The following is a 14,687-nucleotide window of genomic DNA, read 5'->3' as shown; positions in this document are numbered from 1 at the left end:
TGTCATTTTTACTTACAGCCATAGTTTCCACATGATATTTGCTCAGTATCAGTGGTATAAGCCAGTGGTTCCCAACCTTTATGGCTTGTGACCTTTTAAAGTGAAGTAATGTATACTCACAAACTGTTGTCACAGGTTGCATATGTATACTGTATGAGTTGCGGGCAGTTTAACCAAAAAGTGATGTTCCCTTTTCAAACTTTTTAGTTTGGATTGTTTTGGCTTGAAGAAGAAAAACTCCAGTATTTAACTTTAAAAAAAAAAAGTGTTTGAGAAGTCAGAAATAAATAGATAATGTTTGCAGAGGAAATATGTTTTGTCTTCTTTACAATCATATTGAAATTCTCTCAGATTTATCTTGCAGTGAAGGAGGGTAGAACTGTGTTAAGAAACTTGTCTACATTTCATCTCTAGGTGTCAGTGTTTCCTCAGAAAGTTTCTCTTAAACAGCAATGAAACATGGATGTAGGAACCTACTGTATGCACATCAGTGTAAAAGAGAAGTTTTACACATGTTTCACAGACATATTTACTAAAGGACTGGTTTATTTGAGTACAAAGTATAGACTATTTCTCTCCACAAACATATCAACCTTTCATACTTGCAGCTCCAATACGATGTGCCACAGATGCTGTTAACTCTTGTTAATGTAACAAAAACAGCAGACAGTCAACATATTAATTTAAGCTCAGACAGACTAGAAATGCTAGGTAATACAATTTCATGTTATGGTTTCACTCATCCACTCGCTTTCACAGCAATTATTGCACATCTCATCTACAATGAATAAAAGCAATCACATGAATCATGTTACACTTACAGCGACTTATGGAGCACAGTTGAAAAAATAAAAACATAAGTGAGAAAATACATGAATTAAGTGCAAAATAAAATGGCAGAAGGACACCGCAGTGGCAACACTGATCAACTGTTGGGAGTTTTTGACAGGCTTTTGAACTTTTTACACATTTTTTTCCTGTCTTGGACCTCTTTACAAAGACAGATCTTGTTTGTATGGCTCTCTGCGTGTCATAAGGTAGCTCATGATAAGCTGTAGCGCAGCCTGCTTTATCTCGCTGTGAGCAAACATCCCCCTCATGAAAGCTTACCGCAGTGAAACATATGGCGAGTCTCTGTTCTTTTTCTGCACACACGCCAGTTATTAAGCTACAACAGACCCACAAACAATCCATTTAACAGGGGGAACTCCCTTTGAAGTGAACAATCCCTTAAGTGGCACATCATAAGTTGTGAGGAGTATTACTATCCTGCTGTGCCACAGAACCAGAGCATATGGAGATTTAGGAACCTCGACAGTTAACGTCTATCTCGCACACAGAGAACATATGCAAGCTGTTGTTGAGCATTTTAGTGGACACATCTGCTACTATTCAGTGGTTTTTTGAGGTTTGCAGGTGAATAAACATCATAACAATGTGTTGAACCTGTCCACAGTAACACTAACAATATATCCACTACCAATATGATCAACTAACCCCCTGCTAATTAAGTACAGTGGTTTGTTTAAAGCAAGAAGTATTAAACATTATTTTGATGAGTAAACAGGTAATGTTCCTTAGCTTGCTGCTGTACCAAGGCCTTTTTGTTTAACCTGAAGTTGTGTTAGGAGACTAATATGGGGTTTCCTACTTCTTGGTAAAATCAGGTAGGCTACAGTGGTTTTCAGGACATAATACCATGCCTCAAGATTTTAAAAAGCTGTTAACAAGTTTCTGTTTTGTCAACAATCAGCTGATTTTATTCAGGCTATCATCAGTCAAGAAAATCATTCAGGGAAATGTCCATCCTCCTTCCACTGAAAGGAGCAGGTGTCCATATCAGAGAAACTGCACCGAGGATGCCTTCATTTGTGAAGGCTCAGAGCAAGCAGATCAGACTCTTTCCCTCCTCAATCTCCTCCTGGACCTTGTCACTGGAGGTGGCGATCTCAGCCTGAGCGGACAAAACGGCACACAGGAAGGTGGCCAAGGTTCCTCCTATTGCTGCGTAGAACGCCCAGCCGAGGGAACACAGAGCTGGCCTGAAGGGCAAGGCCTCGGAGCCGCAGTAGCTGATCACTTTCTCTGAACCCCAACCAGCAGGGTATAGCATGAGGCCCACCATCAGCAAGAGGCCTAGAGGGAGAAGAGACGATGAGACGAGGGGTTTAGTCACGTAAGCGTAAACATCGGGGCTGAAAGCACAAACAGATCGCAGTGCAGCTGGGAACACGGTGACTCAACACTGGTGAAGAATACATCTACTTTTCAGCTGACAAGCATTTGATTTGCGATGAGAGGAATGACCCCATTTGACCGCCCCCCTACAGTGATGTCACATAATGATAGATCACCTGGTTGACAGGCCCCTCCAGCCAAACACACCTGTGGTAGTTTGTTGAAACATGTAATAAGACTTACAGAAGTTTTGGTTGGAATATCTAACTGTCAACTAGGAAAGGAGCGATGGAGCAACACTGGATGTTGGCAACTTCTAAACTCAGATGTTTCAACTTGTAAAATAAATAGCAACACTGAAATTCCCTTAAGGCTATGGCATGAAGATAAAACCTCACTATGCCTGCATAGACGTGTAACCACTATGGACTTTATGTGCAGATTATTAGCATTAGCTTAGCTAGCAGGAAAGATGTAAGTACCTACTCAATTTCTTAAGTGTGTCCATCTTTCTTCCTTGTTTTTCTGACCTCAGTCACTGAGACACAGTTTAGATGCTAACTGGGAACTATGAATGTGTAAACCCAAAGGCAGCACACAGAAAACGTTTTTGACTTGCATATTTAAAAATGTGTGTATGTTTTTGATTTTTAACGTGAAATCATATATAATAACATTAATATATTAAAATGTACAAACAGTTACATTACAGTTTGTTCAGTTTTCACAGTTGTCTTTTAGTTTTTACTTTACGTAAACATGTATTTTATAGAATCAAAGTAGATTATCCTCATCTTTGTCTGTGTTATATTAAGAATCGAGTTAACTCCCATATGCACAGTATGAAGTATTAAAGTACATTGTACTTTAAGGTGTTTCTTGGCCTAGTAGTCTAGTATTGAATACCACTTAATTGCAGTCTCCAGTTTAATTTCCACTGGAAACATTTGTGGCACATCATCTCTCTTCCTATTTGCTGTCCATAAACTATTGAATTAAATGCAAAATAACAAGCAAAATGCCAAAATAAATCTTGTACATTGAACTCTGAATGGAATTTATTTTCTGATGAAAAGTTGCAACGGAGCAGTTTGTCTGGAAGATCTGGACGCAGGACTTCTTTTTCTGTAACAACACATACACCATCATCATCCTCACATACACACAGATCCATCCCTCACCTGCGATAGCCTGGAGCAGTCCACAGATGTTGAATATGCTTTTCTTCAGGATACTCTGGAAGCACAAAGTGAAGATGGACATACAGGCCACGACCCCAAGCAGTAACGTCCCCGCTGCCAGGAACAACATGGCAGCCTGCCAGAAGCCACTGGCCACTTCTCCAAACGTGCTGGCATAGGGCCCACAGCTCACCCCTCTTCCCCAGGTCCCAATGCGAAGGCAGCGGCTGTAGAGGCCGAGAGATGGCCGGTACTCCCCGGAGTCCACTCCCGCCCTGCTGACACTGGGGTCCGACCGAGGGGATCCCAGCAGCCAATCAGGGCTCATGAAGGCGATGAGCTCGGCAAAGGCCACCACGATACTGAGCAGCGTCCAGAGCATGGAGCGGCATGTCACAATAACATGGCACATGGTGTTTACTCTTTCTAATTGGCAATTGATAAAAAGTAAAAAAAAATATTCTTGAAGCCCTTTAAAGCTCCTCCAAGTGACAGAAATTTGGAAGTTTAAATTCCTTTCCTTACAAAGACAATAGTCCAGAAGGTTCCGTGTCCAGGCCCAGACGGCCTGCTGATCTTATCCTCTCTGAGCAAATGTTTTCCCTCTTCTCATGATTCTCCTTCCTCTCTTCTTTTGTTCTTTGAGTGGAGGTCCGATTCTGGTCATCCAATACAGCTACAATGCGCCGAAACAGCTTCCCTCAGCCATGGCACAATCAGAAAAGCACACCTACAGACACAGAGACATATGGAGGTTACAAACTGCATCAGTGACTCACAGATATGTAGTGGGAGTAAATGATGTGTACATGGGGGGAAAAAGGGCATTAAAGAGGAACAGCAGTGTGGGAAAGATGAACAGAAACTAGTTTCCAGCCACTGTGAATCATCAGACTCCCTTGTGTTTGCTGGATTCGCCACACAGGATGTTCAATTTGTACCGTTTTCATCTGAGAGACCCGTACTGTCCCAGGACATTCCCATAAAGAGTGCTACTTCAAATTCACTATCAGCCAGCTGTGAGAGTGCCATGAGCAACACTTCCAGATGTCTGTTGACGTAAAGCCAGAGTGCTCAAACAGTCATGATGAATCACAGGCATGCTCACACACTCATTCACATAACTGCTAGAGATAACAACGTTTATGCCGTCGCCATTTTGCTCATACTCGCCAGAACTTTGTGTGTTTGATTTTATCTGTGAAACGTCAGGAACTTTGTGTGAGCAGCTGTCAGCACAGATCAACACAGAGTTCTGTTACAGCATGTAGCATTCAACAGTAACACAGTGTAACAAGCCAGCTGCTGTGGCAAGAACACACATGACATCAACTGGAGCTCCATCATTCAGTTCATTTTTTAAATTATAGTCTGAATAAATTCAACAAATTTAAAGGGAGTGGTTATTGGCTTTATTGTAGCATTTTATTATATTATTTTTGATGCTGCGGGGAAAAATCAGATTTCTTTCTTCTCTTTTCAATCGCAATCAAAACTTGATTACAAATAGCATGTAACCTGTAACAGATGACACTGTCAGTGGTTAACTGTGTGAGTGTTTGTGTGTGTTTGAGCCAGTGTGTATGTGTCCCAGTCACAGATATTGAGACTCTGTTGCTATGTTATGATTCATTTGCTGTGGCCACACTGGCCTCGACACAGCCGTGGTCTCGTGGGAGCACGGAGGTTTCTCAAAAGCCCTCTGATGTCATGATCCAGCCTTATGATACACACAGGAAAATATGTGGGGTCTGGTTTAAATACAGCGGGGTCGTCTCTGCTGTCTTGGTGGACCTCCCTGTGTCACTGGAGAAGATTTTTTACAAGTCCGTGTATCAAAAAAGGTGGTGAGAAGCTTAACGGGTCTGTTTACCCAAATTACAAATTGGTTTTTTTTGCATTTACTTCTAGTGGTATTCAGCCATGTCGGTCTATATTATATGTAAGATGTCTGCTGCCAATACAGGTGGAGGTGAATGGAAATGTGTTTGTGATGTTCACAGCATTGAAAAGTTGCATTTAAAACATTCAACATTAACAGGTTGTTCCATAAACAATGTCCTGGTTTTGCTATGAGCAGTTCTCTATGAAACTAATATCTAAAGAAGAAATAGTCCCAATAAAAACTGTTCTAGAGCTTGACTGATACTAGATTTTTGAGGCCAGCTTAGAGCTGCAGTCTGGCTGCGGCAACTATTCTGATAATCAAATAATCAGTCATTTTTCATGCAAAACATTTTATGGTTCCAGCTTCTCTTATGTGATGATGTTCTGTTTTTCTTTGTCATATATGAGAGTGAATTGAATATCTTGAGGTTTTGGCCTGTTAGACAAATGAAGCAAATTGAAGACACCACAGTGGCCTTTAAGAAATTGTGAATTCAACATTTTCACAATTTTTTCACATTTCATAGACTCAACGATTAATCAGTTAATCCAGAAAATGATTGGCAGATTAATCCGTAATGGAAGTAGTCGTTAGTTGCAGCCCTAATTCCATTTTTTTAAGGATCCCTTAACATCATCTATTAAAGAATCATGACCAAAATATGTGCAGAGTACAATATTTTACAATGGGAAAATAAACATGTCAGTGCTCTTTGGTGGATAAATTAGCAAATGGTTTCTAAATGAACTCATGATATTTCTTGTAACTTATTGGCAAACATATATACCAATAAATCTTTTAGAAGGTAATATCAGCTCATAACATCAGTTGTGATGATGTATCATTCAGGCTCCGCTGTTGACAGCCAGGTCTGTGGATTATCCAGGGTAACAGGTAAACATGTTGCTGTTAAACATCACAGATTAAAATATATTCACCTCAATTGCTCTGGGCTGTAGGCGGAAATCTCAGAGACAGATTTAAAAAAAATAAACCTTCAGCATGGCTAGACACCAATAAAAGTAACTGAGTAAATATGTTTTTGTACAACGGGTGAACCAAACCTTTCAAAGTGTCTCCAGTCTGTGCCAGTGATGAAATGTGCCATAAATCAGGATTTGCCTGAGCCTAATGGATTCATAACTTTCACATAAAAGGGGAGGGAGGATTGTTAAACTGATAAGAGTGAATTGTTCTATCACGTTATCTGCACTAATTCTTGCTGAATGTGTCATCTTGTTGGTGATGAAAAGTTCAGCACCAAAGCTTTCATTAAGATTTACAAGTCATGCTGAGGCCCTAAGGGGAATAAGTGTGGTATTCGGTTATACATAACTCCCCCGCCACTCTCCGCTCAGGATGGTAAATCAACCCACCACATATGTAAGGAATGAGCACTGATGTTGTACGTTGTCTGATATGATTGGAGCCAGTTCAAGGCTTCAGACATTTCCCAGGCCATAAAATAAGAGTATTATCTCATGCAGCTAAAAAGGGCTGACTGATTCATCTGAATCGGGGTTGAATACGAACAAACCAGCAAAACTGGGTCATGATAACAAAATCATAGGCATGACAACATCTGAGGAGAACGTATGAGATTTGACACACTTAAGGTGCAGGTGTGAGTCAGTTTATCAGGATCCAGTTCACCTCATGGGTGTGTTTTCAAGTAGTTCTGCTGTAGATGATGACAGATTATTCGGTTTGAAAGACTGTGCCTCTAGTGTGCGCGGGTTTGCTTTGTCTTGAGTTTGACAGTGATGCCTATCTGTAGCATTCCCAGTCAAGTTCATCTCATTCCATCTGCTCTGCTTGAGCAAAATGTCAGTAGCGTGTCTCCACTGTTATTCACATTCTACAATTTTGCATCCTAATTAGAGATTATGTGAACACTCAGCCAAAATATACTGTCTACATATAATTATGCAGCTTGAGGATAAACTAAGAGAGAGTAAACTGGGGGAGTGCACTGCAGTTGATATTCATTTCCAATAGACTAGAGGTGAGCTGAGTGAAGTTAGAGCAACTGTCGAAATAAGATAATCAGCAACATTAGTATTCATTATCAGCCAAAAAGGAAATGCCAAAATAAACAGGAAGCAACAGTTTCTATCCAACAGCCTCTGAGGCACAGTCGTGCATTGTGAGGATGATCTTTCAAGATATCTTGTTTCAATCTAAACCGTCGTACTGAACACAGGTTTATTAGAAAAAGTAAAAAAGGAACATCCTACGAAACAATACAGAGTACAATATAACCAAGTTTACATTAACTGTGATGTATTTTAAGTGTGTTTATGTGTTTCAGGAGAGGTTGGGGTGCGCCCTATTCTATTCCAGTCCTTGAGTTCACTCCAAGCCTCGTCACAAACTATTGCTCTCCTAATGCTTATCGTGCTTATCACAGTTTCCATTCTGCAGTAGTTACAATGGTTTCACACACTTGCACTCACTCAACACAGCCAGTGTTTTAGCTCCATTTATAGCTACCATTAAAATACAAAAATGCAAAAATGTAGGTTTTTAAATCTGAAAGTATGTGTGTAAATGTGGACAAACGTAAGAGAAAATGATATTGTGTGTGTTCTTTTAAGCGAGCACACACTCATGCATGTAGTATATGTGTGCATGTTTGTTTGCATTGGTTTTTGTTTTAAGCCACCCAGGCTACAGTTTTAGTTTCACTGTGGAGTTTAGGTCTTATGTTTGCAGCTGATTACAGTCCATCCAGACCAAGCACGGTGCTGCCTGTTAAGACTACAATGCCCACAAATTAGCATCTCTGCCTCTTTAAACCACAGGGATGGAGCTTAAACATATCTTGTCAGGGATGGCAGCAAGCAGCTTGTGTGATCTCCCCCATCTTTTACAGGAAATCTCTTCACTCACACCTCAACATGGCTTTCTGTAGTCTCACCAAAGACTGTGCTCAGAAGGAGATAAAAACTTGAAAGGGCTTTTTCTGCTGGGTTTAAGAGAGGGCACATATGAAGAGGTATGGTAGCGATTTCTCACGTTTAAAAAAAAAAGATGCATTTAAGGTGAGAAATGAGAGGGCTTACAAATGTATCTGCTAGCAGAGACTTTTTGTGGCTAACACGAAACAATACTGTTTCTAACACCCATGATAACCACAATAACAATGTTATATTAACTCTGGTGGCTTAACTATTCACTACCAGCAAAATCTGCATTGTGCAAATTCTGCATAAGTAGACATCGGCAGATAATCTAAACATCTAGTATGTCTTTAGTCCTTGATTATTGAACTTCCTGTCATTTGCAAATCTGTGATTCTATTCTGCACATGTAGTGTAGTGTGTACATACTGCATATACAAAGTGTATGTGCGTGGGAGTGTATGCCTATTGCAGTGTCATTAAGCAGGCACAAAGGTCACTACATCCTGAAACTGATGAATATTTTCCGCTTGTTTGCTAGTTGTTGAGCAGACTTCTGGGAAAGTGCTTGAACAGCACTTCCTTGGCGAGGTCATGATTTTCTGTGTTTACGTGAGCGCTGAGGGAGGAGTATTTTACACTTCACGGCACATCAGACACTCTGAATTATGACTTATTCATAACCCGGAGACCAAGGCGCTGTGGGTGAGAGGTCTCCGCCTCCCAGTTGCTTTTGATAGATATGTATCATCATACTGTCAGATCTTTGTTACTGCAGCTCTCCATGTGCCTGTCATAGATATGTATCGTCGCCAACACTGATAGATCATGGAGTCTCATGCTTCTTTCGTGACTCTTCCGTGATGCTGAGTTAGGCCGATAATCCAGTAAATATGCTAGAAGATGAAAGATGAAAGCTGAAGCGGCAGTGAAGTGGTTCTGCATCTGATCTGGACCTGTTCATTCCCACACTGCTCTCCTGTCCTGATAGAAACCTTGCCTGCCACGCAGAATTATATGCATGTACCAGTCAAGGCCTGAAGCCAACTTATACACAGTCTTCCAGTCTTCATTCAGCGGGCCAACATGAATAGCCTCCTTGCTGCTATGAGACAAACTTTCTCTCATGGAATTTACAAAAAATACAATCCACAGGCCAACAGCCAACCATGTGGACTACAAGTTTGGCTGTGAAAACCTGTTGGCCAAGCAGCCCGTATGGTCAATAAAGTTTCTACTAATGAAGCGTAAAAACAGTTTGAGCCAGAGCCTTTTTGAAGTCCCAGACAAAGAAGCAGATTCGAGGCATATGTGGGTCAGTCAGTTGGCCGTTAGTTAGAGGAGGCCGTTGTGTAGTAAATCTGGAGTAATTGGTCTGAGATACCAGCAAAGGCGCTGGTAGCATGCCAAGATGCTGAGGTAATGAGCGCTGGCCACTGTAGTCTGCTCTGGAGGGTGAAAGTGGAAGAGGACTGAAGGTGGGTGGTTGAAAAGCACAGTTGACCCAGATTGTTCTATAAAGGGGAGGTTAGACCTCGCCATTAACATGAGTTTGCAAGACACAATTCCATTCATGGACATGCATTTACCAATTGTTAGAGATCAGCTAGAAATGCTTTTTTTTCTATAACAGGAATGACCTTGTCCTGGTTTAGAAAAGGTTATTTGAGCTGGTGGATCACCCACCCAGATCAGATGACCCCCCAGTTGATCTGGGCTGGGAGGACTCCATTAGCTCATCTTTCTTTACTCAGAGATTCTGAACCAGAAACCTCAAATCAAGGCAATCTGTTCCCTACAGGCTGCTGCGCCTGGTCGGGTCTGGTCTGGTCTGGTCATGCATCTGGACCAGCCAGGAGGAAAGCCCTCAAACCAAAACCACATAAGAGGTTGTTACCATCACCATCTTCAAGGATACACAGCTACTCAAACAAGATGTGGACAGTGTGGGAGTCAGGCCACCGATGAGGGTCTAAATTTCCATTTGTGTCTGCAAGAAAATAAAAACCCCCAGAGATATGAAACTAGTGTGATACCAGCCAGAGTTGGACAGGACCAAACTCATCCCTCTTTCATAAAAGAATGCGAGCAGCCGAGTCGAAGTGAGAGAGTGAAGCAATGTAGCCTGAATGCTGAACAGACACCACCCACACAACGGGAAAACATCACACCCTCAACTCTTAATTTCAACATCGGTTTCCTATCAATCTTTAAGGAAAAGCTTCCTTCTTAAAATACACCATGGCTCTGTGAGACCAGCTGATGAGTGGCTGATATAAGAACAGCAGACAAGCCATGACATTAGCCAGAATATAGACACCCATGCCCTGAAGTGTTGACTCGTACTTTCATCACAGATCATTTATATGTACTGAGGAACAACAGATCAACACCAAGCTCTTTTTGCCCACAGCAGTCTGAAAGGCAGATGTGGTTACTTGTGAAACCTAAACCATATCTACCATCAGAGACGAAAAAAGAACAAAGCCTTTCAGACATAAAAGGTATGAGAGAAGTTACACAGAGCACTAATGAGTTGTACATTATGGTCTCCTTTGATTGTCACACATAAGCCTATAGCCTTAGGGAAGCAAAACCTCCACACCTGCTTTCACAGCATGCTTCACACTCATACAGAGACAGAGAAGAGATAGTGAAAGACTGATTCATGCATACAACATACAAAGCACCACAGAGAACAAGCACAAAGATGAGTTCAGTTTCCTCAGTTTACATGAGCTTTCTCAATCCTCCCAGATATTATGAAACAACCCGAGCCGCTGTGTTCAAGAGCTCTTTCTTTTTCGCTAACGATAACCATGTGAGTCGGTTGCTTTTGTAGTCCTCCATAAACAGCGACTGAAAGATCTGCAAGAGGAGAAAATGTTTCCCATGGATAGGCATGTACCACAACTTGTGTCTCATAACTTCAGCCAGTGAGTGATGGTGGCCGTCAAATGCATGTTTAGTGCTCCAGAGTTAGTTTAGATTTATTTTACAGACCCAGATTAAACATTATAAAACAATCCAAGATGTATAAAGCCATTAAACGTTATTCCCCAGCTGTGTATGAAGAGTGTGGAAATGCCAGCAGCTCTAGCTTTCAAATACAACCAGGGGGCCTGAGGTTTCGATGACAATGAGAGACCCCAAACTGTAAACAGCAAGTCAACAGTGAGAAGCCCCCCAACAGCATGCTGAAACAATACAGCCCACTTTACTGACGCACAAACACAAAAACAAATACACACCCATAAACTGTGAGAGGTGCCAGCCTGTGCTCACTCACCCGGGGTATAATTGCATCAAAACGCATGACTTCCCCAGGGAACATGGGAGCCAAGTCCATTTTTGTGTGCCTGTGTTTGTGTGTGCATGTGCCAAAAAAGCCTGAATAAAAAATCGGCCCTCTTCATCTGGCTCAACTCGACTCAACAAAGGCTGCACAAAGACGTGCCGACACTGGCCCCCCTTCACTCACTCTTCAGCTCTCAAAGACATGCCACCGTTGGCCCAGAATGCTCTCCTTCATTCTCAAAGACAGGCCGCTGTGGCCCCTAACCTATTCAATCTGTGCAACACCCAAGCCCCTCACTCCTTACGCTGACTCTGTAGTGGCCCCACAGCTTCTGACGCACAAAGCCCCCTCAGTGACCCTCACATTTCACTTGCACAAAGACAGGCATGACATGGCCTCGCTTTACTTCGTCTTCACTTCTTCTGCTCTCTAGTTTGTTACTAGAAGGTTTGGATGATGGGTGCACACAAGAAAAATGCCTTTGCAGCCCCCTTCACTGTGACTTTTAAAGGACCTCAGATGTTTTTTGCACATAAACGACTAATAATGCTTTTTGTTATCACCAAAGCACGCTGTACCATCATTTTTTAAATAAATTGAAAACTTGAAACTTGTTTGAGATACGAAGATAAACCATCACAGTGAACATTTTGTCTCCTTTATCTATCATTAGAGTAATATTGCAGTTATAAGCAGGGGCTGTTAAAAATATCCCTGTAGGTCAATCCACAGAATCTTCCATATATGGGATTAAGGTCAATTTCCAATAAGCATTGTATTCATAACTGAAAAATCATAAAGATTTCTTGCATTAAAGGGGCACTTTATCTATTTTCAATGAAGATAAGTTTATTCATCACAGGGAATATTACTCAGTAAACTGTTATTTCAAGTCCTCTGTGGTTTTGGATGAGCTTTTCAAAGTCAGTCTGAGAATACACCCCTAATTATGTCATCAAGGTTATCTCTGCTTGGGCTTGGAGACAGATTTTTGCATGGAGAGAGACATGGGTATTTACAAGGCAAGGGGGGTCTGATGAAAGACATTGGCAAGTACATTATGAGAATTGTAGGATTCAGCTGTTTAGTAGCTGCCTCTAAAGTTTTAGGTGTCAGATGTCATCTATGAATGCACCAACAAGGTACAAAGCAGGGAATGCATCTAGAGACTTGTGGTAAGCAATAATGTAAAGTTCATGCAATTAGTAATTAATAGGATGTTAAAAGTAATTTTTATGGTCCTTTAGGGTCTGCTATGTGGTTTTTAAAGAGACTGCGGATGTTCAACACTCTTACAAGCCAAAATCAGTCACAGAAGAGGCAGAGTGACTGATTTTTCTTCCACCAGATTGATCAAAATGACTAAAATGAATCCACAAGGCAGTGTTTGTAGTTGCTAAAACGAACAACTTGTTTTTTTCACCACTGTAAAAAAAATCTCACTCTGCTATCACTATCATCACCACTCCATCCAGTGACACATAACAAGTTTGCACTTGTTCTCTGGGGAGCTGTCAAAACTGATTCTAGGAAGCGAAGCCAGGTTAGGGCAATCACAGTAAAGTAAATTGCTGCATAATTAGATCATAAAATAACTCCTGCAATTTGCTGAACGTTAAGAATGTTGATTTGTAACGGCTTGAGTGTTAGATGATGGATTATTCCTGTTTCTGGAGGAAAGCGGTGATTCCCTGCTCTCATCATTTTACTACGGTTTGTCCTTGAACTCAGCTAGAATAAACACTGGACATTTTCCTGGTTTTGTTTAGTTTATGATAGAGTAGCACTTCCCCTCACAGTGAAGTGCGTATCAGGCAGAGCTCCATGGGTGGCTCACATGGACAGGGCCTCCTCCCTACACTTCAAGGACATAGGATTGTGGTGGAAAGAGAAGGCTGCTGGGCGGGCATGTGTGAAAGACAGATTAAGAAATAAAAATAAGATTAAAAAAAGTTGATGTGAAAAGATGATAAGTAGTCAGGCTTCTTGCGGAGGTGATTTTTGTGCTGTTAAGTCAAACTACAACCAGATGTTTTACCTGAACACAGAAAATGGTAAGATCTGATGCAACTGCAGATATTATAGTTTCACCTTGAAGCATATTGTTCCTTCTCCTTATCCACATCACTTCAATGAGACCCATTTCTTATGTATTTTTGGGGAAAAAAAATGATAAAATATCACCACTCAAATTGTATTCAGGTGGCTGCTTCAGCATTATCTCCCTGATAAAGAATCAATGACGCAAAACTTCTACTTAGAAACAGACTAATTGCTGCCAATAAACAATCCTTTTAAAAGAGATCAAAGTGCAATTTACCCAAGTAGCACGTCTTGTATGGTGTGTGTGTGTGTGTGTGTGTGTGTGTGTATGTGTGTGTGTGTGTGTGTATGTGTGAGGTGATAAATCAAAGTGTATTAGTTTATTTTAATGACTCTCTCAGCAACATGATCTCATATCTGCCACCTGAAGCCAAACAGGAGAAGGATTAAGTGCATTAAACACAGCAACATTAAGTGTCCTTGGCGCGTTGTCGTTTACTTACAGGAAGTCAAAGTGTAGAGATTTTGCAGGCGCAACAGTGAAGAAGCTGTTCTTTGTTTTGAAACGCTGGTCCTTTTCCCGGGGCAGCTCAGCTTTCTAACGCTCATTCACTGAGACTCCTTTCTTCAGGACGTTATTCTCTTTCCTTCTCCTTCGCACAAAGCCATCCCACTACCAGCTGACGTCGTCCTTTCTCCTCTTTTCTGCCTCTCTCTCTCTCTCTCTCTCTCTCTCTCTCTCTCTCTCTCTCTCTCTCTCTCTCTCTCTCTCCCTCCTCCTTCTCCCATCCCCCACCCCGTTTGTCAGAGAGAAAGAAGAGGAGGAAGAAAAAAAAGTTATGGGCTATGTTGAGGTGATGAGAGTGATGATGATGATGATGATGATGATGATGAGTTCTTGGATTCCCGAGATTTACCTTCCCATAAACTCCACCAACAAACGTGTCGAGGCTGATTTATTCAATTCCTCTATTCCCTTCGTTTCTGTAATGCAGTAGCACAGCGAGAAAGTGACTTTTTCTCACTTTTGGGAAGAAACGATCCATTTTCTTCTACTTTTCAGGCGAAAGTAGCACACACACTCTGAGACACTGGAAACCAACTAACTTGGAATATAAAATAATTACATATCTAGAATTATATCTAGAGGACCCAGTACCAAATGGTCAATTCACTAACCACATTATTTATAAGTG

The 14,687-nt window shown here is 41.3% G+C and overlaps 1 protein-coding gene across 1 annotated transcript; it reads right to left on the bottom strand.

The window, feature by feature from the left end:
* Positions 1-528: 528 nt before the first annotated feature.
* On the bottom strand, positions 529-14,215 carry LOC137199443 (LHFPL tetraspan subfamily member 2a protein-like). The gene is made up of 3 exons (XM_067613752.1): positions 13,995-14,215; positions 3,360-4,089; positions 529-2,136 (listed from the first exon to the last, which is right to left on the bottom strand). The coding sequence occupies exons 2-3, from the start codon at positions 3,769-3,771 to the stop codon at positions 1,880-1,882; spliced, it is 669 nt and encodes a 222-aa protein (XP_067469853.1). The 5' UTR covers positions 3,772-4,089; positions 13,995-14,215; the 3' UTR covers positions 529-1,879.
* Positions 14,216-14,687: the final 472 nt, after the last annotated feature.

The sequence above is a fragment of the Thunnus thynnus genome, chromosome 2, assembly GCF_963924715.1.
Source record: "Thunnus thynnus chromosome 2, fThuThy2.1, whole genome shotgun sequence".
Taxonomy (NCBI): Eukaryota; Metazoa; Chordata; class Actinopteri; order Scombriformes; family Scombridae; genus Thunnus; species Thunnus thynnus.
This window is presented reverse-complemented; position numbering and strand designations above follow the sequence as displayed.

What these genes read in the sequence shown, in the direction of transcription:
- LOC137199443 (XM_067613752.1), bottom strand. Translation starts at nt 3,771, where the DNA reads ATGTGCCATGTTATTGTGACATGCCGCTCCATGCTCTGGACGCTGCTC. An exon ending in ACTGCTCCAGGCTATCGCAG is followed by an intron (nt 2,137 to 3,359) that starts GTGAGGGATGGA and finishes TTCTCCCTCTAG; the next exon opens with GCCTCTTGCTGATGGTGGGC.